The sequence below is a fragment of the Pygocentrus nattereri genome, chromosome 3, assembly GCF_015220715.1.
Source record: "Pygocentrus nattereri isolate fPygNat1 chromosome 3, fPygNat1.pri, whole genome shotgun sequence".
NCBI lineage: Eukaryota > Metazoa > Chordata > Actinopteri > Characiformes > Serrasalmidae > Pygocentrus > Pygocentrus nattereri.
Genome location: NC_051213.1, coordinates 49,965,830 through 49,989,335, shown reverse-complemented (window position 1 = coordinate 49,989,335; position 23,506 = coordinate 49,965,830). Strand labels below are relative to the sequence as shown.

The 23,506-nt window shown below is 42.6% G+C and overlaps 1 protein-coding gene across 2 annotated transcripts in view; it reads right to left on the bottom strand.

Moving 5' to 3' along the window:
* The window catches only part of LOC108413984 (MDM2 binding protein), a 41,905-nt gene extending 18,472 nt beyond the window's left edge, over window positions 1-23,433 (bottom strand). For both annotated transcript variants that reach the window (XM_017686715.2, XM_017686716.2), the window contains exons 1-13: window positions 23,212-23,433; window positions 22,185-22,268; window positions 22,002-22,075; window positions 21,645-21,787; window positions 21,123-21,181; window positions 19,743-19,881; window positions 17,903-18,017; window positions 16,895-17,005; window positions 14,094-14,188; window positions 12,431-12,497; window positions 10,566-10,683; window positions 6,269-6,439; window positions 1,215-1,331 (exon numbers count right to left, since the gene is read on the bottom strand). In XM_017686715.2, coding sequence (XP_017542204.1) covers window positions 1,215-1,331; window positions 6,269-6,439; window positions 10,566-10,683; window positions 12,431-12,497; window positions 14,094-14,188; window positions 16,895-17,005; window positions 17,903-18,017; window positions 19,743-19,881; window positions 21,123-21,181; window positions 21,645-21,787; window positions 22,002-22,075; window positions 22,185-22,268; window positions 23,212-23,275 — 1,357 coding nt within the window. In that variant the 5' untranslated portion in view covers window positions 23,276-23,433. The remainder of the gene's footprint in view (window positions 1-1,214; window positions 1,332-6,268; window positions 6,440-10,565; window positions 10,684-12,430; window positions 12,498-14,093; window positions 14,189-16,894; window positions 17,006-17,902; window positions 18,018-19,742; window positions 19,882-21,122; window positions 21,182-21,644; window positions 21,788-22,001; window positions 22,076-22,184; window positions 22,269-23,211) is intronic.
* Window positions 23,434-23,506: the final 73 nt, after the last annotated feature.

Here is a 23,506-nt window from a genome sequence, read left to right as displayed (position 1 = left end):
TACTCCACTGCATTCCACGCTTTGCATTGTGCTTGGTGATGTAAGGCTTGGATGCAGCTGCTCGGCCATGGAAACCCATTCCATGAAGCTCTCTATGCTGTTCTTGAGCTGATCTGAAGGCCACATGAAGTTTGGAGGTCTGTAGTGATGGACTCTGCAGAAAGTCGGTGACCTCTGCGCACTATGCCCCTCAGCATCCGCTGACCGCTCTGTCATTTTACGTGGCCGACCACTTCGTGGCCGAGTTGCTGTCGTTCCCAATCACTTTCACTTTGTTATAATCCCGGTACCAGGCCTAGGGGCTCGGCTTTATACACCTGTGGCCATGGAAGTGACTGGAACACCTGGATTCAATGATTTGGATGGGGGAGTGAAGACTTTTGGAAATATAGTGTATTTACTGAACTGAAGCTCAGACATGCAGCAAGAGTCAACAAGACGCACATATAAGACAAATGACTCTTTATTTTTGGACGGGAACAACATTCAGCTCCGTATTTGAGCCAGAGAAGCTGCTGTGTGCTGACGTATAAACACCACTGTTCAGTTCCGTTTTTAGCTTTTTTGCACAATAAAGATATTTTACGTTTACTTCAGTTAATAAACATGGTTCTTATTCCTATCCCATAATTAGTAAATACTACATAAATGCAGTAAGTAATTAAAAAATAAGTTTTCTTAATGAACTAATAATATAATGCAACAGGTAAATGCCATCCAGCCAAGCTGAGGGTGTTTTATTTGAGACACCGGTACTCGGTATCGGCATCAGAAGGCCAACTGGTGGGACTGCATCTCTAATATTCATCAGCATAATGTTGATTCTGAGGTTCTGTGAGACCTGAACATTGAGCCAGACCTTCTTCTTGAGTCTGTGTGAGCAACGTGAACATAAAGACGGATGACGTGGTGCGGAAAAACCCGATACGACGCCTCGGACTTTTAAATGATTCTATCAGGCTTTACAGGGCGACTCGCGGCAGCTCACTCTCACCATATTTCAGCCCGTCTTTATGCTCCTCGGTCAGCAACGACACTTCATTCAGATTTAACTAAACAATCTTACGCAGTGCAGCTTCGACTGAGCACCCCGGCAGGACCTAATTACGTGAGACTGAAGGAACGTGGCAGGTCTTCTCCACCTCAGAGCCGCTGAGGATGTCGTGTGAATATTTAAGAGCGAGGCGCTGGCGGTCGCCATGGTAACCACTTACGGACGCATTCCTGCAGGACCTGGGCCTGCACCCTGTCCAGACTCCTCTCCTGGCGCAGGAGCTGGTCTCCACGGAGACAGGGCAGGGATCGCAGCCAGTCCGAGGTGCGCGCGGACCCTGTGGAGAGCAGAGAGGTTAACGGAGTTCATCCCGCGAGGTCCGTCCTGCACGTTCCCCAAGAACCCGAAAATCAGACCAGAGTCACACGTGAAAAGTTACACCACAGCATGACATTCCCACCATTCTTAAAGGGAAACTCCACCAATTTTCCTGAACTTCAGCATAATTAACTGTTCAAGAGGGTTTGGTGTGAAACGCTCCGTTCTAGAGAAACTTACCAAGTCAGGACTGTTCACAGTGGTGGGGATGGGAACCAGACGTCCACCTCTAATTAATCCATTAGGATCCTTTACATTGCGGAATTAACCCATCAAGAAAAACCACAACACAGTATGAAGCCACCAGGAACCAACAGAAACATTTCATGTTTTCTAGGTTTTTAATCAGCAGAGGTGATGGAGCTCCACCCAACAGCTTGGAGTAACCCAGAACTGACCATCCAACATCAGAACCTGACCTCACTAATACTCGATCAAATCCTCACAGCAATGTTCAACATCTAGTGTAAAGCCTTCCAAGAAGAGTAGAGGCTGTTACTGCAGCACTGACTCACTACTAACACCTTCATTTAGGTAGAATTAGGCTCTGGAGCAACCACACATGAACCTGAGGTCACCATGTCCAACGCCAAGCACAGGCTAGAGGGGCATAAAGCCTGGAATCACCAATTAATCCATTAGGATCCTTTACATTGTGGTATCCACCCATCTGGAAATGCCAAAACACAGTATGAAACCACCAGGAACCAACAGGAACACACTGTTTTCTAGGTTTTTATCAGCAGAGGTGATGGAGCTCCACCCAACAGCTTTGGGATCAGGTGGAGTGACCCAGAACTGAGCATCCAAGAATCGATCTCAATCAAATCCTCACAGCAACGTTCAACATCTAGTGTAAATCCTTTTCAGAAGGCTCATTATTAACACCTTCACTACAGAGACAGACTTTTGGAAGCAGCTGTACTTCAGAAGAGCAGACGGAGATTCTGAATGCTGGTGTGAACACGGAGCTGAACTAACACCAGATTCCTGTATCTTCTGTAGACTGCGGTCAGGATAAGGGTGAACGGCTGAGGAACCTCGTCTGATGGAGAACAGTAATTTACCTCCCGCCGTGATCTTTAACACTTTCACAGATCACAAAGAGCACAAAGAGCTATTCAGAGAGAAAGAGCGCCACAGCATTACCATTAACCGACACGTAAAGCGCTCATCAGCGGAGAAACCCGGCGCGCGGTAAATTATCTGTACCTCCGAGCATATCTCGCTATTTTTAATCAGACAGTTCAACGTGCTGCTCTTTTCAGCCTTTATCTGGACGTCTAGAGGAACACCTATAGCGAGTGAGCCACAGAGAGACTGAGCTCCGGGCTCTTATCAACGCCTCGGGTTTAAAACTTTGAGCCTATAACAGCAGAAAAGTGTGAAAGTACGCGGCGCTCCGGCAGGGATTAACTGAAGGTCTGATAAACACAGCTTCATTCTGGACAAGCTGTTGAGAGAAGTACCGGTGAGGGACGGAAAAACCTCCTGGACTTCACATTCATCACCAGGGTTCAGAATTCAGACCTCACTGTGTTGCAATTCTGTATTCAGCGTCATATCAGGAAATCCAGATCTACAATGAGTGTGTTTATATGCTCTTAATAATCTGATAATTGCAGAAAATCAGATTGTGTCAGTAACTGGTTCAGTGTGTTTACTCTTAATAATCTGATAACTGCAGAAAATCAGACTGTGTCAGTAACTGGTTCAGTGTGTTTACACTTAATAATCTGATAACATCAGTAAATCAGACTGTGTCAGTAACTGGTTCAGTGTGTTTACACTTAATAATCTGATAACTGCAGAAAATCAGATTGTGTCAGTAACTGGTTCAGTGTGTTTATACTTAATAATCTGATAACTGCAGTAAATCAGATTGTGTCAGTAACTGGTTCAGCGTGTTTACACTTAATAATCTGATAACGGCAGAAAATCAGACGGTGTCAGTAACTGGTTCAGCGTGTTTACACTTAATAATCTGATAACTACAGTAAATCAGACTGTGTCAGTAACTGGTTCAATGTGTTTACACTTAATAATCTGATAACTGCAGTAAATCAGATTGTGTCAGTAACTGGTTCAGTGTGTTTACACTTAATAATCTGATAACTGCAGAAAATCAGATTGTGGCAGTTACTGGTTCAGTGTGTTTACACTTAATAATCTGATAACTGCAGAAAATCAGACGGTGTCAGTAACTGGTTCAGCGTGTTTACACTTAATAATCTGATAACTACAGTAAATCAGACTGTGTCAGTAACTGGTTCAGTGTGTTTACACTTAATAATCTGATAACTGCAGTAAATCAGATTGTGTCAGTAACTGGTTCAGTGTGTTTACACTCAATAATCTGATAACTGCAGTAAATCAGATTGTGTCAGTAACTGGTTCAGTGTGTTTACACTCAATAATCTGATAACTGCAGTAAATCAGATTGTGTCAGTAACTGGTTCAGTGTGTTTACACTCAATAATCTGATAACTGCAGTAAATCAGATTGTGTCAGTAACTGGTTCAGTGTGTTTACACTTAATAATCTGATAACTGCAGTAAATCAGATTGTGTCAGTAACTGGTTCAGTGTGTTTACACTTAATAATCTGATAACTGCAGTAAATCAGACTGTGTCAGTAACAGGTTCAGTGTGTTTACACTTAATAATCTGATAACTGCAGAAAATCAGACTGTGTCAGTAACTGGTTCAGTGTGTTTACACTTAATAATCTGATAATTGCAGAAAATCAGATTGTGTCAGTAACTGGTTCAGCGTGTTTACACTCAATAATCTGATAACTGCAGTAAATCAGATTGTGTCAGTAACTGGTTCAGTGTGTTTACTCTTAATAATCTGATAACTGCAGAAAATCAGACTGTGTCAGTAACTGGTTCAGTGTGTTTACACTTAATAATCTGATAACTGCAGAAAATCAGATTGTGTCAGTAACTGGTTCAGTGTGTTTACACTTAATAATCTGATAATTGCAGAAAATCAGATTGTGTCAGTAACTGGTTCAGCGTGTTTACACTCAATAATCTGATAACTGCAGTAAATCAGATTGTGTCAGTAACTGGTTCAGTGTGTTTACACTCAATAATCTGATAACTGCAGAAAATCAGATTGTGTCAGTAACTGGTTCAGTGTGTTTACACTCAATAATCTGATAACTGCAGAAAATCAGATTGTGTCAGTAACTGGTTCAGCGTGTTTACACTCAATAATCTGATAATTGCAGAAAATCAGATTGTGTCAGTAACTGGTTCAGCGTGTTTACACTCAATAATCTGATAACTGCAGTAAATCAGATTGTGTCAGTAACTGGTTCAGTGTGTTTACACTCAATAATCTGATAACTGCAGAAAATCAGATTGTGTCAGTAACTGGTTCAGTGTGTTTACACTCAATAATCTGATAACTGCAGTAGATCAGATTGTGTCAGTAACTGGTTCAGTGTGTTTACACTTAATAATCTGATAACTGCAGAAAATCAGACTGTGTCAGTAACTGGTTCAGTGTGTTTACACTCAATAATCTGATAACTGCAGTAAATCAGATTGTGTCAGTAACTGGTTCAGTGTGTTTACACTCAATAATCTGATAACTGCAGTAGATCAGATTGTGTCAGTAACTGGTTCAGTGTGTTTACACTTAATAATCTGATAACTGCAGTAAATCAGACTGTGTCAGTAACAGGTTCAGTGTGTTTACACTTAATAATCTGATAACTGCAGAAAATCAGACTGTGTCAGTAACTGGTTCAGTGTGTTTACACTTAATAATCTGATAATTGCAGAAAATCAGATTGTGTCAGTAACTGGTTCAGCGTGTTTACACTCAATAATCTGATAACTGCAGTAAATCAGATTGTGTCAGTAACTGGTTCAGTGTGTTTACACTCAATAATCTGATAACTGCAGTAAATCAGATTGTGTCAGTAACTGGTTCAGTGTGTTTACACTTAATAATCTGATAACTACAGTAAATCAGACTGTGTCAGTAACTGGTTCAGTGTGTTTACACTTAATAATCTGATAACTGCAGTAAATCAGATTGTGTCAGTAACTGGTTCAGTGTGTTTACACTCAATAATCTGATAACTGCAGTAAATCAGATTGTGTCAGTAACTGGTTCAGTGTGTTTACACTCAATAATCTGATAACTGCAGTAAATCAGATTGTGTCAGTAACTGGTTCAGTGTGTTTACACTCAATAATCTGATAACTGCAGTAAATCAGATTGTGTCAGTAACTGGTTCAGTGTGTTTACACTCAATAATCTGATAACTGCAGTAAATCAGATTGTGTCAGTAACTGGTTCAGTGTGTTTACACTCAATAATCTGATAACTGCAGTAGATCAGATTGTGTCAGTAACTGGTTCAGTGTGTTTACACTTAATAATCTGATAACTGCAGTAAATCAGATTGTGTCAGTAACTGGTTCAGTGTGTTTACACTTAATAATCTGATAACTGCAGTAAATCAGATTGTGTCAGTAACTGGTTCAGTGTGTTTACACTTAATAATCTGATAACTGCAGAAAATCAGATTGTGTCAGTAACTGGTTCAGTGTGTTTACACTTAATAATCTGATAACTACAGAAAATCAGATTGTGTCAGTAACTGGTTCAGTGTGTTTACACTTAATAATCTGATAACTGCAGAAATCAGATTGTGTCAGTAACTGGTTCAGTGTGTTTACACTTAATAATCTAATAACTACAGAAAATCAGACTGTGTCAGTAACTGGTTCAGTGTGTTTACACTTAATAATCTGATAACTGCAGAAAATCAGATTGAATCATTAAACACAATCAAGAAAACACAATTTAACTGTGAATTGCAAATATTTATATGACAATTAATTGTCAGCTAATGTTGACAGCCATGCTCTCACCTGAAGAAGACAGATCTTGTTCCCGGATGAGGCTGTTGAGTGTTGCCATAGCAACAGCTCCATTGATCTGATTGGCTGAGTGTATTAGGCGAGCTCTGCAGCCCCCAGACTCCGCCCCCTGGACTAACAGGAGATAACGTCCTTTCTCTCCTTTCACCTCTACATCAGGGGCTGAAATAGTTCATAAGAGTTCATAAGTGTTTATAACACACTAACAAACACAGAACGAAGTTTATTACACTGTATAGTTTAGAGTAGAATGACTGGGTGGCTCATATGAACATTATAGAGCTTTTTAAATGAAACAGTAGAAGCTGTATCGCCCCCTACGCTTCCTGTAGTGTATTACAGTCTGTCAGAGCGACTGTGTGGATCATAGGAACATTATAGAGCTTTTTAAATGAAACAGTAGAAGCTGTATCGCCCCCTACGCTTCCTGTAGTGTATTACAGTCTGTCAGAGCGACCGTGTGGATCATAGGAACATTATAGAGCTTTTTAAATGAAACAGTAGAAGCCGTATCGCCCCCTACGCCTCCTGTAGTGTATTACAGTCTGTCAGAGCGACCGTGTGGATCATAGGAACATTATAGAGCTTTTTAAATGAAACAGTAGAAGCCGTATCGCCCCCTACGCCTCCTGTAGTGTATTACAGTCTGTCAGAGCGACCGTGTGGATCATATGAACATTATAGAGCTTTTTAAATGAAACAGTAGAAGCCGTATCGCCCCCTACGCTTCCTGTAGTGTATTACAGTCTGTCAGAGCGACTGTGTGGATCATATGAACATTATAGAGCTTTTTAAATGAAACAGTAGAAGCCGTATCGCCCCCTACGCTTCCTGTAGTGTATTACAGTCTATCAGAGCGACTGTGTGGATCATATGAACATTATAGAGCTTTTTAAATGAAACAGTAGAAGCCGTATCGCCCCCTACGCTTCCTGTAGTGTATTACAGTCTGTCAGAGCGACTGTGTGGATCATATGAACATTATAGAGCTTTTTAAATGAAACAGTAGAAGCCGTATCGCCCCCTACGCTTCCTGTAGTGTATTACAGTCTGTCAGAGCGACTGTGTGGATCATATGAACATTATAGAGCTTTTTAAATGAAACAGTAGAAGCCGTATCGCCCCCTACGCTTCCTGTAGTGCATTACAGTCTGTCAGAGCGACTGTGTGGATCATATGAACATTATAGAGCTTTTTAAATGAAACAGTAGAAGCCGTATCGCCCCCTACGCTTCCTGTAGTGTATTACAGTCTGTCAGAGCGACTGTGTGGATCATATGAACATTATAGAGCTTTTTAAATGAAACAGTAGAAGCCGTATCGCCCCCTACGCTTCCTGTAGTGTATTACAGTCTGTCAGAGCGACTGTGTGGATCATATGAACATTATAGAGCTTTTTAAATGAAACAGTAGAAGCCGTATCGCCCCCTACGCTTCCTGTAGTGTATTACAGTCTGTCAGAGCGACTGTGTGGATCATATGAACATTATAGAGCTTTTTAAATGAAACAGTAGAAGCCGTATCGCCCCCTACACCTCCTGTAGTGTATTACAGTCTGTCAGAGCGACTGTGTGGATCATATGAACATTATAGAGCTTTTTAAATGAAACAGTAGAAGCCGTATCGCCCCCTACGCTTCCTGTAGTGTATTACAGTCTGTCAGAGCGACTGTGTGGATCATATGAACATTATAGAGCTTTTTAAATGAAACAGTAGAAGCCGTATCGCCCCCTACGCTTCCTGTAGTGTATTACAGTCTGTCAGAGCGACTGTGTGGATCATATGAACATTATAGAGCTTTTTAAATGAAACAGTAGAAGCCGTATCGCCCCCTACGCTTCCTGTAGTGTATTACAGTCTGTCAGAGCGACTGTGTGGATCATATGAACATTATAGAGCTTTTTAAATGAAACAGTAGAAGCCGTATCGCCCCCTACGCTTCCTGTAGTGTATTACAGTCTGTCAGAGCGACTGTGTGGATCATATGAACATTATAGAGCTTTTTAAATGAAACAGTAGAAGCCGTATCGCCCCCTACGCTTCCTGTAGTGTATTACAGTCTGTCAGAGCGACTGTGTGGATCATATGAACATTATAGAGCTTTTTAAATGAAACAGTAGAAGCCGTATCGCCCCCTACGCTTCCTGTAGTGTATTACAGTCTGTCAGAGCGACTGTGTGGATCATATGAACATTATAGAGCTTTTTAAATGAAACAGTAGAAGCCGTATCGCCCCCTACGCTTCCTGTAGTGTATTACAGTCTGTCAGAGCGACTGTGTGGATCATATGAACATTATAGAGCTTTTTAAATGAAACAGTAGAAGCCGTATCGCCCCCTACGCTTCCTGTAGTGTATTACAGTCTGTCAGAGCGACTGTGTGGATCATATGAACATTATAGAGCTTTTTAAATGAAACAGTAGAAGCCGTATCGCCCCCTACGCTTCCTGTAGTGTATTACAGTCTGTCAGAGCGACTGTGTGGATCATATGAACATTATAGAGCTTTTTAAATGAAACAGTAGAAGCCGTATCGCCCCCTACGCTTCCTGTAGTGTATTACAGTCTGTCAGAGCGACTGTGTGGATCATATGAACATTATAGAGCTTTTTAAATGAAACAGTAGAAGCCGTATCGCCCCCTACGCTTCCTGTAGTGTATTACAGTCTGTCAGAGCGACTGTGTGGATCATATGAACATTATAGAGCTTTTTAAATGAAACAGTAGAAGCCGTATCGCCCCCTACGCTTCCTGTAGTGTATTACAGTCTGTCAGAGCGACTGTGTGGATCATATGAACATTATAGAGCTTTTTAAATGAAACAGTAGAAGCCGTATCGCCCCCTACGCTTCCTGTAGTGTATTACAGTCTGTCAGAGCGACTGTGTGGATCATATGAACATTATAGAGCTTTTTAAATGAAACAGTAGAAGCCGTATCGCCCCCTACGCTTCCTGTAGTGTATTACAGTCTGTCAGAGCGACTGTGTGGATCATATGAACATTATAGAGCTTTTTAAATGAAACAGTAGAAGCCGTATCGCCCCCTACGCTTCCTGTAGTGTATTACAGTCTGTCAGAGCGACTGTGTGGATCATATGAACATTATAGAGCTTTTTAAATGAAACAGTAGAAGCCGTATCGCCCCCTACGCTTCCTGTAGTGTATTACAGTCTGTCAGAGCGACTGTGTGGATCATATGAACATTATAGAGCTTTTTAAATGAAACAGTAGAAGCCGTATCGCCCCCTACGCTTCCTGTAGTGTATTACAGTCTGTCAGAGCGACTGTGTGGATCATATGAACATTATAGAGCTTTTTAAATGAAACAGTAGAAGCCGTATCGCCCCCTACGCTTCCTGTAGTGTATTACAGTCTGTCAGAGCGACTGTGTGGATCATATGAACATTATAGAGCTTTTTAAATGAAACAGTAGAAGCCGTATCGCCCCCTACGCTTCCTGTAGTGTATTACAGTCTGTCAGAGCGACTGTGTGGATCATATGAACATTATAGAGCTTTTTAAATGAAACAGTAGAAGCCGTATCGCCCCCTACGCTTCCTGTAGTGTATTACAGTCTGTCAGAGTGACTGTGTGGATCATATGAACATTATAGAGCTTTTTAAATGAAACAGTAGAAGCCGTATCGCCCCCTACGCTTCCTGTAGTGTATTACAGTCTGTCAGAGTGACTGTGTGGATCATATGAACATTATAGAGCTTTTTAAATGAAACAGTAGAAGCCGTATCGCCCCCTACGCTTCCTGTAGTGTATTACAGTCTGTCAGAGCGACTGTGTGGATCATATGAACATTATAGAGCTTTTTAAATGAAACAGTAGAAGCCGTATCGCCCCCTACGCTTCCTGTAGTGTATTACAGTCTGTCAGAGCGACTGTGTGGATCATATGAACATTATAGAGCTTTTTAAATGAAACAGTAGAAGCCGTATCGCCCCCTACGCTTCCTGTAGTGTATTACAGTCTGTCAGAGTGACTGTGTGGATCATATGAACATTATAGAGCTTTTTAAATGAAACAGTAGAAGCCGTATCGCCCCCTACGCTTCCTGTAGTGTATTACAGTCTGTCAGAGCGACTGTGTGGATCATATGAACATTATAGAGCTTTTTAAATGAAACAGTAGAAGCCGTATCGCCCCCTACGCTTCCTGTAGTGTATTACAGTCTGTCAGAGTGACTGTGTGGATCATATGAACATTATAGAGCTTTTTAAATGAAGCAGTAGAAGCCGTATCATACAGTTTCTGGTGAAGTGAAAGTCTGTGCTCATACCGGATAAGACTTTGGGACGTTTGGCCATGAAGTGTCTCCATTTGGAGGCGCTGAGCTGAGAGGCTGGGGGGAAAGCTTCAGCGCTGATCACACAGGACAGAGACAGCAGAGCTGCAACCTGCCAAAAAAGCAGAACTCCACTAACACGGCTCACAGCCTGAAGCCCCAGCTACTCATACAGTCTCTGTAGTGTTTACAGGGACTGGACATGGAGGAGAGAGCCAAAATTTCACGGCTATTATAGGCTTATCAATAATGATCTATTACATTAACAGGCTCATCAATATTGATTTATTGCATTTATCGGCTCATCAATACTGATTTGCTACATTCACAGGCTCATCAATACTGATTTATTACAATTCCAAATTAATTTGTTTTTATATTACATTTAAAAATAAATTCAAACTGATTTCCTAGTTAGACGGTAGCTGACATTGATTTACTAGTTTTAAACATTTATTCATATTGATTTATATACTGAGATGATTTATTACTATAGGAGGTCATTTGAGTCAACTTACTAAGTTTATAATTTAATTCATATTAATTTACTGCATTTAGAAGTCAATACATTTGAATAAAATGTTAAATGTAATAAATCAATATCACCTGACCTTTGCCTCCATTTAGTTGTGGCACTGGAAATAACTACGTACATGTATACATCTGTAAAAGTGTGTATGGATAAATGTGGACACACAACCCTGTTTCCAAACAAGTTGAGACAACAAAGATGACGTATCAAATGCGGAGACTGAAAAATGCATGCCCATTTTGAATTTGATGCCAGCAACATGTTCCAAAAAAGTTAAGAAGGGGGAAAAAAAAAAAAAAAAAACTGCATGAGCTCAGAGACACTTCTGAAAACCACTGACTGTGAACACAGTTCATCACTGCATCCACAAACGCTGTTAAACTCTAAAACACAAAGAAGAACCCAAATATAAACAGGATCCAGAAACGCTGCCACCTTCTCTGGGCCTGAGTTCATTTAAAATGGACTGAGGGGAAGTGGAAAAGTGTCCGGCGGTCCGACGAATCAGCATTTGAAATTCTTTAGGAAATCATGGACACTGTGTCCTCCGGGCTGAAGACCACTCAGCTTGTTATCAGTGCTCAGTTCTAAAGCCAGTATTCATGATGGTTTAGGGGGCATTAGTGCACATGGCCTGGGTGACCTGCTCATCTGTGAAGGCTCCATTAAAGCTGAATGATATAAACATGTTTTATCAACATCTGCTGCCGTCCAGACGACGTCTTTTTCAGGGAAGGCCTTGATTATTTCAGTAAGACGATGTAAAACCACATTCTGACTGTATTACAGCAGCACTGCTGCTCTGTATTAAGAGTCCGAGTGCTAAACTGACCTGCCTGCAGTCCAGACCGGTCACCACTGAGAACATCTGGGACATTATGAAATGAAAAATACGACAAATGAGCCCCTAAAACTGATGATCAGCTGAAATCCTGAATCAGACAAGAACAGAGAACATTTCACTGTCAGAGCTGCAGCAGCGTCTCCTCAGTTTCCAAACACTGACAGAGCTGTTAAAGACGAGGTGATGGACACAGCGGTAAACAGGCCACTGTCCCAGCGTTTAGGGAACATGTTGCTGGTTTCAAATTCAAAATGGGTGAATATTTTTCAAAAAACTCTAAAATGTCTAAGTTTCAACATTTGATTGAAATAGTCTTTGTAGTATTTTCAACTGTATTAGTTGAAATGATCTTCGCATCACTGCTTTCAGGTTTTTTTACATTCCGCACAGCGTCCCAACTTTTTTGGTAGCAGGCTGTAGATGTGTATGTGTGTATAAATGTGCCCAGAAGTGTGTTCATGTGTAAACGCCTATGAAAGTCACCTCTCCACGCAGAGTTCGTAGCTGGTCTAAAAGCAGCCTGGCTTTGGTGGATCTGCTGCACAATGAGCTGGAAGGGCAAGTTAAGGTCAGCGCTAACAGGATGATGTCATGCTAAACAGGCTCATTATCATAAAAAAAACTGTAACTAAAAACATCTAACAGTGAATAAATGTATCATCAACTGCAATAAAATAAACTAAAAACATGGAAACAATAAAAATAACAGCAACAAAAAAAATTTTAAAATCAGGGAAACATTTATTTACTGGAATGTAGTGTCAGGATGGTCTGCAAGCACAACAAACTTAGTAAAAACAAAAGCCTTAATTATCAGGGAGTGGAACGATTAAGGAGTCTGAAAGCAAACTGAATCGAAGCTAGAACTGAAAATAAAAATAAAAGCCCCAACGTTTCGGAAGTCTAGGAACACACACTCAGGAGAGAGAGCGAGGTCTGCGGTGAGCGATCAGCTCTCGGAGCGCAGCTGCAGAGAAAGAGGCTGAATGATCGATCGGAGTTACAGTCAGTAAACTGATAAAAACAGACGGCTGACCTTGTTTTTCTTCCGTCTACCAGTGAGGGGTGAGGAGTCGCCGCTCAGACAGATTAATGATTCCTCATAAAACCACACCGAGCGCTTCACAGTTCACCGCCGTGCCGTTGTGGATTCCCGGAAGAGCGAAAGTTCAGGACGGGTTATAATGAACATCGCATACGCACCAGCAGCTTGACTGAACAAGTTTGGGAAGACACGGCGGATTTCTTCTGCGATTTTCTGCCTGCAGTTTAAACTGTGATTATTTTGGAGGAGCGGAACCGCATAGAACCACATACAACACGTTCTACATCGATCTTTAGAACCCTTTCACCGCTTCTAGATAGAACTCAAACTTATAAACAGAGCCCTTTGCTAAAAACTACAAAGCAGAGCTTTGAAATGTTGCGACCACCTCCTCGTTTCTACCCCACTGTCCACTTTATCAGCTCCACTGACCGTTCAGTTCCCCTCTGTAGTTCTACAGTTACAGACTGTAGTCCATCTGTTTCTCTGATACTCTGTTACCCTGTTCTTCGGTGGTCAGGACCCCCATGAACCCTCACAGAGCAGGTACTGTTTGGGTGGTGGGTCAAAAACAGAGCAAAGCTGAAGGTAAGAGCAGTGAAGCCAGCTTCACATACACACGGCTTACTAAACGCCACACGCTGGAAAAGCCCGTCTACACAAAACACCAAACAAACGGAAACTGGAGAGCATTTTCATAAATGCGCTGAATGTAGAGCAGAAAAACATCTGGATGCGTGTGGACGGCGTCTAAAGCTTCACCCTCGGAAGCTGTGACCCAAAAAAAAATCTCAAATTATTGCCACATTATCTGGATTACATTTCCACTAACATCAATAAAGCAGCAGGTGGGCAATATCCACTGATATAATCGACCCACCCACACAGCTGTTGGGCTCCCAATGACAAACACAATCGTTCAAGCAGAGATTTCTGGATAATCACTGGAGAAAAACACAAAGACAGAAGGAACGACGAGGACGTCTCCACTCCTGCGACCAGAGAATACGGACATCTATTAGACAGGGATCATGCTTCCCGAACATTAACGGCATTATGTTTCAATTAAAACAGGAGCCGAGTGGAGACAAATAAGGATACAGCTCAAACTCGGTGCTGGACTGGAGGAGCAGCGGGAAATCTGTGATCTTCACCAGCTGAAGGAGCTCCAGCACCGGCTGATAATACTGAAACACCTGTGTGGGAAACACAGACGACACTGTTATTACAGTTATTTAGAACTTCTGGAAATCAGTTCTGCGCAGTATTAATGCAAATATGCAGTATGTAAATCAAGGGAGATGGTCACCTCAACATTAGACAGCATTATAGAGCTTTTTAAATGAAACAGTAGAAGCCGTATCGCCCCCTACGCTTCCTGTAGTGTATTACAGTCTATCAGAGCGACTGTGTGGATCATATGAACATTATAGAGCTTTTTAAATGAAACAGTAGAAGCCGTATCGCCCCCTACGCTTCCTGTAGTGTATTACAGTCTGTCAGAGCGACTGTGTGGATCATATGAACATTATAGAGCTTTTTAAATGAAACAGTAGAAGCCGTATCGCCCCCTACGCTTCCTGTAGTGTATTACAGTCTGTCAGAGCGACTGTGTGGATCATATGAACATTATAGAGCTTTTTAAATGAAACAGTAGAAGCCGTATCGCCCCCTACGCTTCCTGTAGTGTATTACAGTCTGTCAGAGCGACTGTGTGGATCATATGAACATTATAGAGCTTTTTAAATGAAACAGTAGAAGCCGTATCGCCCCCTACGCTTCCTGTAGTGTATTACAGTCTGTCAGAGCGACTGTGTGGATCATATGAACATTATAGAGCTTTTTAAATGAAACAGTAGAAGCCGTATCGCCCCCTACGCTTCCTGTAGTGTATTACAGTCTGTCAGAGCGACTGTGTGGATCATATGAACATTATAGAGCTTTTTAAATGAAACAGTAGAAGCCGTATCGCCCCCTACGCTTCCTGTAGTGTATTACAGTCTGTCAGAGCGACTGTGTGGATCATATGAACATTATAGAGCTTTTTAAATGAAACAGTAGAAGCCGTATCGCCCCCTACGCTTCCTGTAGTGTATTACAGTCTGTCAGAGCGACTGTGTGGATCATATGAACATTATAGAGCTTTTTAAATGAAGCAGTAGAAGCCGTATCGCCCCCTACGCTTCCTGTAGTGTATTACAGTCTGTCAGAGCGACTGTGTGGATCATATGAACATTATAGAGCTTTTTAAATGAAACAGTAGAAGCCGTATCGCCCCCTACGCTTCCTGTAGTGTATTACAGTCTCTCAGAGCGACTGTGTGGATCATATGAACATTATAGAGCTTTTTAAATGAAACAGTAGAAGCCGTATCGCCCCCTACGCTTCCTGTAGTGCATTACAGTCTGTCAGAGCGACTGTGTGGATCATATGAACATTATAGAGCTTTTTAAATGAAACAGTAGAAGCCGTATCGCCCCCTACGCTTCCTGTAGTGTATTACAGTCTGTCAGAGCGACTGTGTGGATCATATGAACATTATAGAGCTTTTTAAATGAAACAGTAGAAGCCGTATCGCCCCCTACGCTTCCTGTAGTGTATTACAGTCTGTCAGAGCGACTGTGTGGATCATATGAACATTATAGAGCTTTTTAAATGAAACAGTAGAAGCCGTATCGCCCCCTACGCTTCCTGTAGTGTATTACAGTCTGTCAGAGCGACTGTGTGGATCATATGAACATTATAGAGCTTTTTAAATGAAACAGTAGAAGCCGTATCGCCCCCTACGCTTCCTGTAGTGTATTACAGTCTGTCAGAGCGACTGTGTGGATCATATGAACATTACAGAGCTTTACTTTAGAAGTTCTAGCTGGTCTCTTCCGTCTCTCTTGCCTTTTCTCTGTAATAAGAGCGAGAGCCTAGAAGGGGTCAGTAATGAGGTTTCTGCTCTATAGATGAATCACTGAGGCCGTGGTGGAGCTGCATCTTCTCTGAAAGAACAGACTGAACCCAAAAGGCTGTTTACCCACAGCAGGATTTACTACCCGCTGCCTGCTTAGCACCATTAACTTCTCCTCCTGCAGCCGCCGCCTTTATGAGTGTTATTAGTACTATAGAATTCAGTTTTAATGCCTTTCTCGTGTCTCTGTGTTTATGTTGGGTTTGAGATATTATCTTCCATCTGGTGCTCAAATCACAGACAACTCAGACACACAGAAAGCACATGTTACTGATTTCTCAGGAGATACTTGTGAGGAAGATTAGATATGAGATAAAGAAGGTAAAAAAAAAAAAAAGGAAAGAAAGAAAGAAAGAAAATGAAACTCCTAACAACCACCTGGAAGACCTGGTAGACACCACCACGCTCCTTATCATTCAAAACCATGAGAGAACCATGAACGCTCAAAGGCTGCGTTCACATTTCCAGGCTGAAGTGGCTCAAATCAAATTTTTCTGCCCTGACGTGACTCCGATCGGAAGTTTTCAGGGCTGTGTGGACACAAATCTGATCTTTCCAAATCCGACCTGAGCCGCTTTCATGTGTGTTCCCAGATGGGATGCGTATCGGAGTCAGAGAGATCAGATCTGAGCAACGAGGCCTATAACGTGAACGCAGCTAAAGCACCACTGTCGTGCTTAAACGACTCTCTGCATCGTGAAGCGGTTCTTCCGATTGATGGAGAATGTGTTCTGTACATGGTTCTTTTTGAAAATGGTTCTATGTACCACCAATAAGGGTTCTTCTGTTGTTACAAGCTCGGCACTGTAACAATAGCAGACCCCTTTTTGGTGCTATACAGAACCATATACAATAATTCACCATGCAAAGAACTATTTAAGCTTGAAGGTGGTTCTTTGAGTGTTCCTAAAGAACCGAGACCCTACAGTGAAGGGCTACGTACCTCAGCGTGGAGTTTATGGTCAGCGCTGCAGTGTGGGTGAAGCATGCGTCTCCAGCTGGACCTGCTTTGGACCTTCAGGCTAAAACCTTCAAACAGCAGCTCAGAAACAAACTGCAGAGAAAAACACGGAGAAATCAGACCAGTGACTGATCACAGACGCTTTCCAGACCGTTCACACTAGACCAGAGGTCACCACCAGCGGACCCAGCCGCTGTCCTACGCAGACCTGGACCTACAACTGATAAACTATGGATAATTACTTCATTTTGACGGGGTGGTCATTACGCTTCCGCTTTAGCGGCCTGGGAGACTCACAGTCCAATCCCATAATATCACGCGAGGCTGCAGAGAGAGCTCTGTAGATCCACGGTTTTAATTACTAACGGAATGAGTTTGCTACAAGAGCGCCATCTGGTGGACTGCCTGTGAAAGCATAGGGGAGGCAGAGTAGAAAACAAGGCTGTTTATTTTATTTACTCCAACACAACTCCTACATTCTGTCGTATAAATGTGTTCGAGGTGGGCGATAAGTTGAGTAAGTTGGAACAGACAAAAGAGAACCTGTAGAGCCACATATAAAAACAACAACAACAACAACAACAACAACAACAACAAACCTATAATTATAATGATAATACATTGTGCAGCATAAAATTCAATTAAACAGGCCTAACTGTGTTTACTCTGTAATAATGTAAAACGTAGTTAGTCAGTGGTTTTTAGGTACTGACAATATTTCACAATATACACAGAAAACAGTACTGTGCTAGAATTTATCACAAAACTGACAAAAAAATATTAGATTGCCCAGCCCTAATCTATCTACCCCTCATACATGTATATACATGTAAAATATATAAATAAAATGTGGTATTGAAGCCCGTTCTCTGTAGAGGACCTGTCGGCTTATTTACAGTGAGAAGAACAATAACGTCGTTATAACCGGGGGTGTCCAAACTTACGACTGTATACAGAGCGTCAGGCCTCCTGAACTCGGTCTCTATTTACCTTCCTCTCTCTGATCAGCAGCGCTCCTCTCCACAGCTCTCGCTCATCAACACAGTCTAGAACCGCAGCCGGAGAACACACTCGAGCCGAGAGATACGAGGCGGCTGTGCTCCACCTGCAGATCAACATTAAACAGAAGCAATAAACTTAAAGCACAAAGTATAAAAGCAGAGATATATATATTTATATTACACACACACACACACACACACACACACACACATATATGCGCAAATATATTGTCTACAAACATAAAGCATCATAACCACTTATAAATAAAAAAATGTTATTTTATAAAATTTGTTATAAATTGTTATTTATAGATAAGTAAATTTATTTAAATAAATGATACCAAAAAAAGCAGTTTGTTCAACAGACTGAATTAAAAAAAAACTTTAAGTTTTATTTTATTGATATTAAAAAAATTCTTTAACTTCTGATGTGTCTCTTGCTCCCTCTGCTTCCCTGACCCACTAATAGCCCAACAACAAGGGCATTCTGTTCATTTTATTGTTTTTATTTTGTGCTTTATTTAGTTCTTGTTTTCCATAAAAGTCATGTGACAGGAACCAAGTGTAAATTCAAAACTATTCTCCTGAACAAACGTCGGTTTTTACAGCATTTCAGGCAACGACGAACGATTTGATGCTAAAGTTGACCGGGAAAAAATTTACTCGTGAAACATCACCGACAATTTACTGTCGTCTCAACAGCCAACGTCACCGAACTTCACTGACGTGCTCAGAAAAAGCCTAAACTTAAAAAACAAACGTAGCCTAAACTTAAAAAACTCAAATCAGTGTAAAACCAAAAAAAAAACAGTTTAAAGCCACTATATGCAAAAAAATAAATAAATAAAAAATACATACTGGGATTAAAAACGGTGGAATCACTCGCCATATGAACAAAAAAAATTATATTAAAAAAGAAACAAAGCAGATTAAAATATTACCAAATTTTTTTATATTTATATTTTATTTAACATTTCAAGAAATATGAAAATGAGATTTTTTCCCAATAATTAATAATGTGCTCTAATGATCTATTTGCATCAATTCTTTCATTAGGTACATTTATCGTTGTTTAGATTTCAAAAAATGAAAAATTCGGAATATTAAATTTATTAGAACTTCAATATCGATCTTGTACGGCTTCCTCGGCTGGTTTAGAACCTCCTACAGCTCCGCCCACCATCCTGGACTCTTTATTCCTATTTCCAGAGGCATGCTGATGATCCGAACACCGCACGCGCATTCAGGACGAGCAGATTACAGGTAATTCACACATTTATTAGACACAATTTTGGTTTTTAAACGGCAAAAAATGATGTCTTGTCAAGTAAAATGATCTTAAAAATAGCTGATAAATCTAATATTTCTGCTGTTGAGCACAATTTCAGCCTATTGACCTCATTTCTAGACATTTTTACCTGTTTTAAGTGACTTTATTAGGTAAAATGATCTCACTGTACTGGCCGATAATGTTGCTTGTTGTAAGAAATGAGCCAAACTAACGTCCAGTGTACTGAGATCATTTTATTTGATACAATTACCAAAGAAAACTGTAAAAATGTTTAGAAATAAGCGAGATTATCTAATAATGAGTGCACAACCATCTCAACATGGGAAATATTAGACAGATCAACCAGATCTGAGATCATTTCACTGGACAACAGACCACAATTCGCAGTGTCCTACACAAACCAGTGAACCTCCTGAGCAGCAATGCACGTTTTCACGCTGGATAATAAGATAATTAATGCTGTATTAATGACATACGGTATCTGGATCACAGCAGCAGGAGTGAAAGTGTGTGTGAGTGAAGCTGAGGACGCCGTTACCCCGCACTGTGCTCGGTCACTATGTTCACGTGTGCAGAGTGCCACGCCTGCATGTGCTTCAGAGAGCCAATCACAGGCAGGAACTCCTTTAGCCCCGCCTCCTCCGCACACAGCACCATCACGTCCAGCAGAACCCTCCCTGTCAATCACAGCACTCACTACAGTTAACATCCACAAACAGAAAGTCACGTCTCAGAGAATTCATTTTAATATTAATAATAATATTAATAATAATAACTGATAACGCCTCTATCGCCCCTTCTGTTAAATAAAAACGTTCAGAACCCGAAACGTTTTGTCCTGTGAACATTCTTCTCCCAAAAACCACCGGATCCTCTGAATCCAGGTGTTCCGGTCACTTCCGTGGCCACAGGTGTATAAAGCCGAGCCCCTCGGCCTGCAGACTGCTTCTACAGACATTAGTGAAAGAATGGGTCGCTCTCAGGAGCTCAGTGAATTCCAGCGTGGTACTGTGATCGGACGCCACCTGTGCAGCAAGTCCAGTCGTGAAATTTCCTCACTACTAAATATTCCACAGTCCACTGTCAGTGGGATCATAACAAAGTGGAAGCGATTGGGAACGACAGCAGCTCAGCCACGAAGTGGTCGGCCACGTAAAACGACAGAGCGGTCAGCGGATGCTGAGGGGCATAGTGCGCAGAGGTCACCGACTTTCTGCAGAGTCAATCACTACAGACCTCCAAACTTCATGTGGCCTTCAGATCAGCTCAAGAACAGCGTAGAGAGCTTCATGGAATGGGTTTCCATGGCCGAGCAGCTGCATCCAAGCCTTACGTCACCAAGCGCAGTGCAAAGCGTGGAATGCAGTGGTGTAAAGCGCCGCCACTGGACTCTAGAGCAGTGGAGACGTGTTCTCTGGAGTGACCAATCACGCTTCTCCGTCTGGGAATCCGATGGACGAGTCTGGGTTTGGCGGTTGCCAGGAGACGGTACTTGTCTGACTGCATTGTGCGTGTATTGTGCATGCACAGCTCGTCAGTGCACCGACACGGCCTGTCTTATATTATAGCTCTTCACGGCCTCGTAATTCATGGGATCCAGTGGTATTCGGGAGATAAATGCACACGCGACAAAACGTGTTGGGTTCTGAATATATTTATTTAACACAGGGGGGCGCTAGAGGCGATCTCTCGAAAACCCTGTTCACCCTGGCCATAGAGAAATGGGGCTTAGACCCAGAGTTCCTAACGGGGGCTCTAGAACGGCGCAGGACTACGGCGGACTACAATTCAATGAAAGGGTCTTTTTCAGGCACTGCGAGTTTGCTGTGGTCAACTTCATCACAGTGAGGAAATCCAGCCAACGTCTCACAGCTCTGCTCCAGCTATGACGGCTGGCTGCCTGTGAGCAGATCAGTACCTGGAGGAGGGAGTTTATCTGCCAACTGATGAAGAGCCTCAGCTGCTTCTTCAAACATCCTAGAAGGAGCACAGAAACCAAAGGAAGAGGCATCAATACATGACAAACAGCCCCCCCCTCCACATTTAACCCATCCGTGAAGTGAAACACCACAATACACACACTAGGGGGCAGTGAGCACACCTGCCCGGAGCGGTGGGCAGCCCTATCCACGGCGCCCGGGGAGCAGTTAGGGGTCAGGTGTCTTGCTCAAGGACACCTCAGTCACGGACTGTCGGCACTGGGGATCGAACCGGCGACCTTCCGGTCACAGGGCCAGTTCCCTGACCTCCAGCCCACGACTGCCCCCAAACCTGAAACAAGTAAAACATTTCTGGAAATAAGCAAAATGATCTTATAACAAGTGCACAAACATCTCAAAGTGGGAAATATCAGACACACTGCCTAGAATTCACTCGAAAAGATGGTAAACCGGAATCTACGTCCAGCTTGCTGATGTGGTTTCTGGAATAATGTACATACTCTGTTAGTGTGCTGGTCTCGGCCTGCAGGTTCTGCTCCTCCTGCTCCTGTACAGCGCTGATACAGCCGTCCACTGCAGAGGACACCGTCTCCTCACTGTCACCGCGCTGGACACACACCTCCTCCCACTCTACACTGCAGAACTGACCAAAACAAACCAGCGGAGGATCGTAAATCTGTTTTCAGGCGAGACCGGCTCTCAAAACTATCGCTGCGCCTCCACCTTCGCCTCCCGGGTCTGTGAGGGAGTTACGCCTGGTTCCCATCACCACCACCGTGAAGCACTTCACACCAAACCACTGTGAATGACATTTAACTAGGCGGAAATTTTGAAACATGGGTGGAATGGATGGTTACCTGCGCTGAGCCATACGAGGCTTGAATAGCGAAGCAGCACTTCGGCACGGCTGGACTTCCGCTGAGAGAGCAGGCTGTGGAGGAAACAAGGAGATCACAGATGATTGGGTTCAGCTGTTCAGTCTGTACGGAGCTTTTTCACAGCAGACTCTGTTACAGATCAGCTTTACAGACTGATTTTACCAGGAAAGGGCGACACCTGCGACGAACAGCCGGAGCTGGAAATCTCTTCAAGCCTGGCGTACAACCTCCTGGCCGTCTCAAACCCTGAAACAACAGATTCGGTTAAAAATGCTCTGTTCAGCTCATCGGGACCACCGGTGGGTCCAAACCACACTCGGTCATGTTCTCCATAACGCTCATATTCCATCAGCTCCATTCAGAAGCTGGACGTCGTGTGAGGCTGTAGCTCTTCTCTCCAGTTTAATAGATGGTGACGTCATTTTAAACCCTGGAAAAAAAACGTGGAAACTAAACTAGTCTATTCCAACTCCTCGGACGCCAGAAAACGCAGACATTGTGGAATATCGTGCATCGTGAATTTTTCTTAAACGACAGTGATGTTATATTCTGGCCACATCGCCCAGCTCTAATTTCACACAATGACCGTGAGGGGGCTTTTAGAGGTGGACGTCTGGTTCCTATCACCACCACAGTGAGCAGCTCTGACTTGCCAAGTTTCTCCAGAACGGAGCGTCTCCGCACCAAACCGCTCAGACTGACTTCACTCGCATATTAACCAGTTAATTAGGCTGGGATTTTGAAAAATGGGTGGATTTGCCCTTTAAGTCGACTTACTTCTGTGGTTAAATGGGTTAGGTTGGGTAAGTTATATTACATAAAAACGAATGTTTTACATGACATTATATTAACTTCGTGCGCAGTGTTACGGTGGATATGACACATATTTAAACCTGAGAAAAATCTGATGTTTAAAAAGACTTTTATTTATTGGTGTTTGAGGCTGAATTAAGCCGTGCGCACACAAAACCGCCTGTATTTCACGCCTTTTTCACTTTAAACGAAACCCGACCGAGCAGTGTCAGCGCTGAGGCTTCACTGAACCTATTTAAGCAGGAAAAACGTTTATTTTCCTCTCATATTCGACATTTAGAGCGACTCTTAGCTTGGTGGCTAACTAGTTAGTTAGCATGTAGCTTGTTAGCTCGCACCCGGCGGCCAGAGCCGCGGGTCGGGGCGTTTTTCTTACCGCCGGAGGAGCCCTCCTTCTTCGGCAGCGGATTAACCACAACCACAAGCAAATATCGATCCATATCGGATTGATCTCCACCCCGGCGGCCGTTTAAAGGTGTTAAGGTGATCAAATTCGCTCAGACGAAGCGAAATTTCCCGCGTTGAGCGCCGGCTCTGACGCCGCAGTGACGCCAGCGGGGAGAAAAACGCTCATATCTGGGATTTTATTACGTCTAAATGGTTATAAAGACACTGCACCACTTACAGGTTATGTGTGCGATAAATAAAGGCCGGGTGCACAAAAAACTACC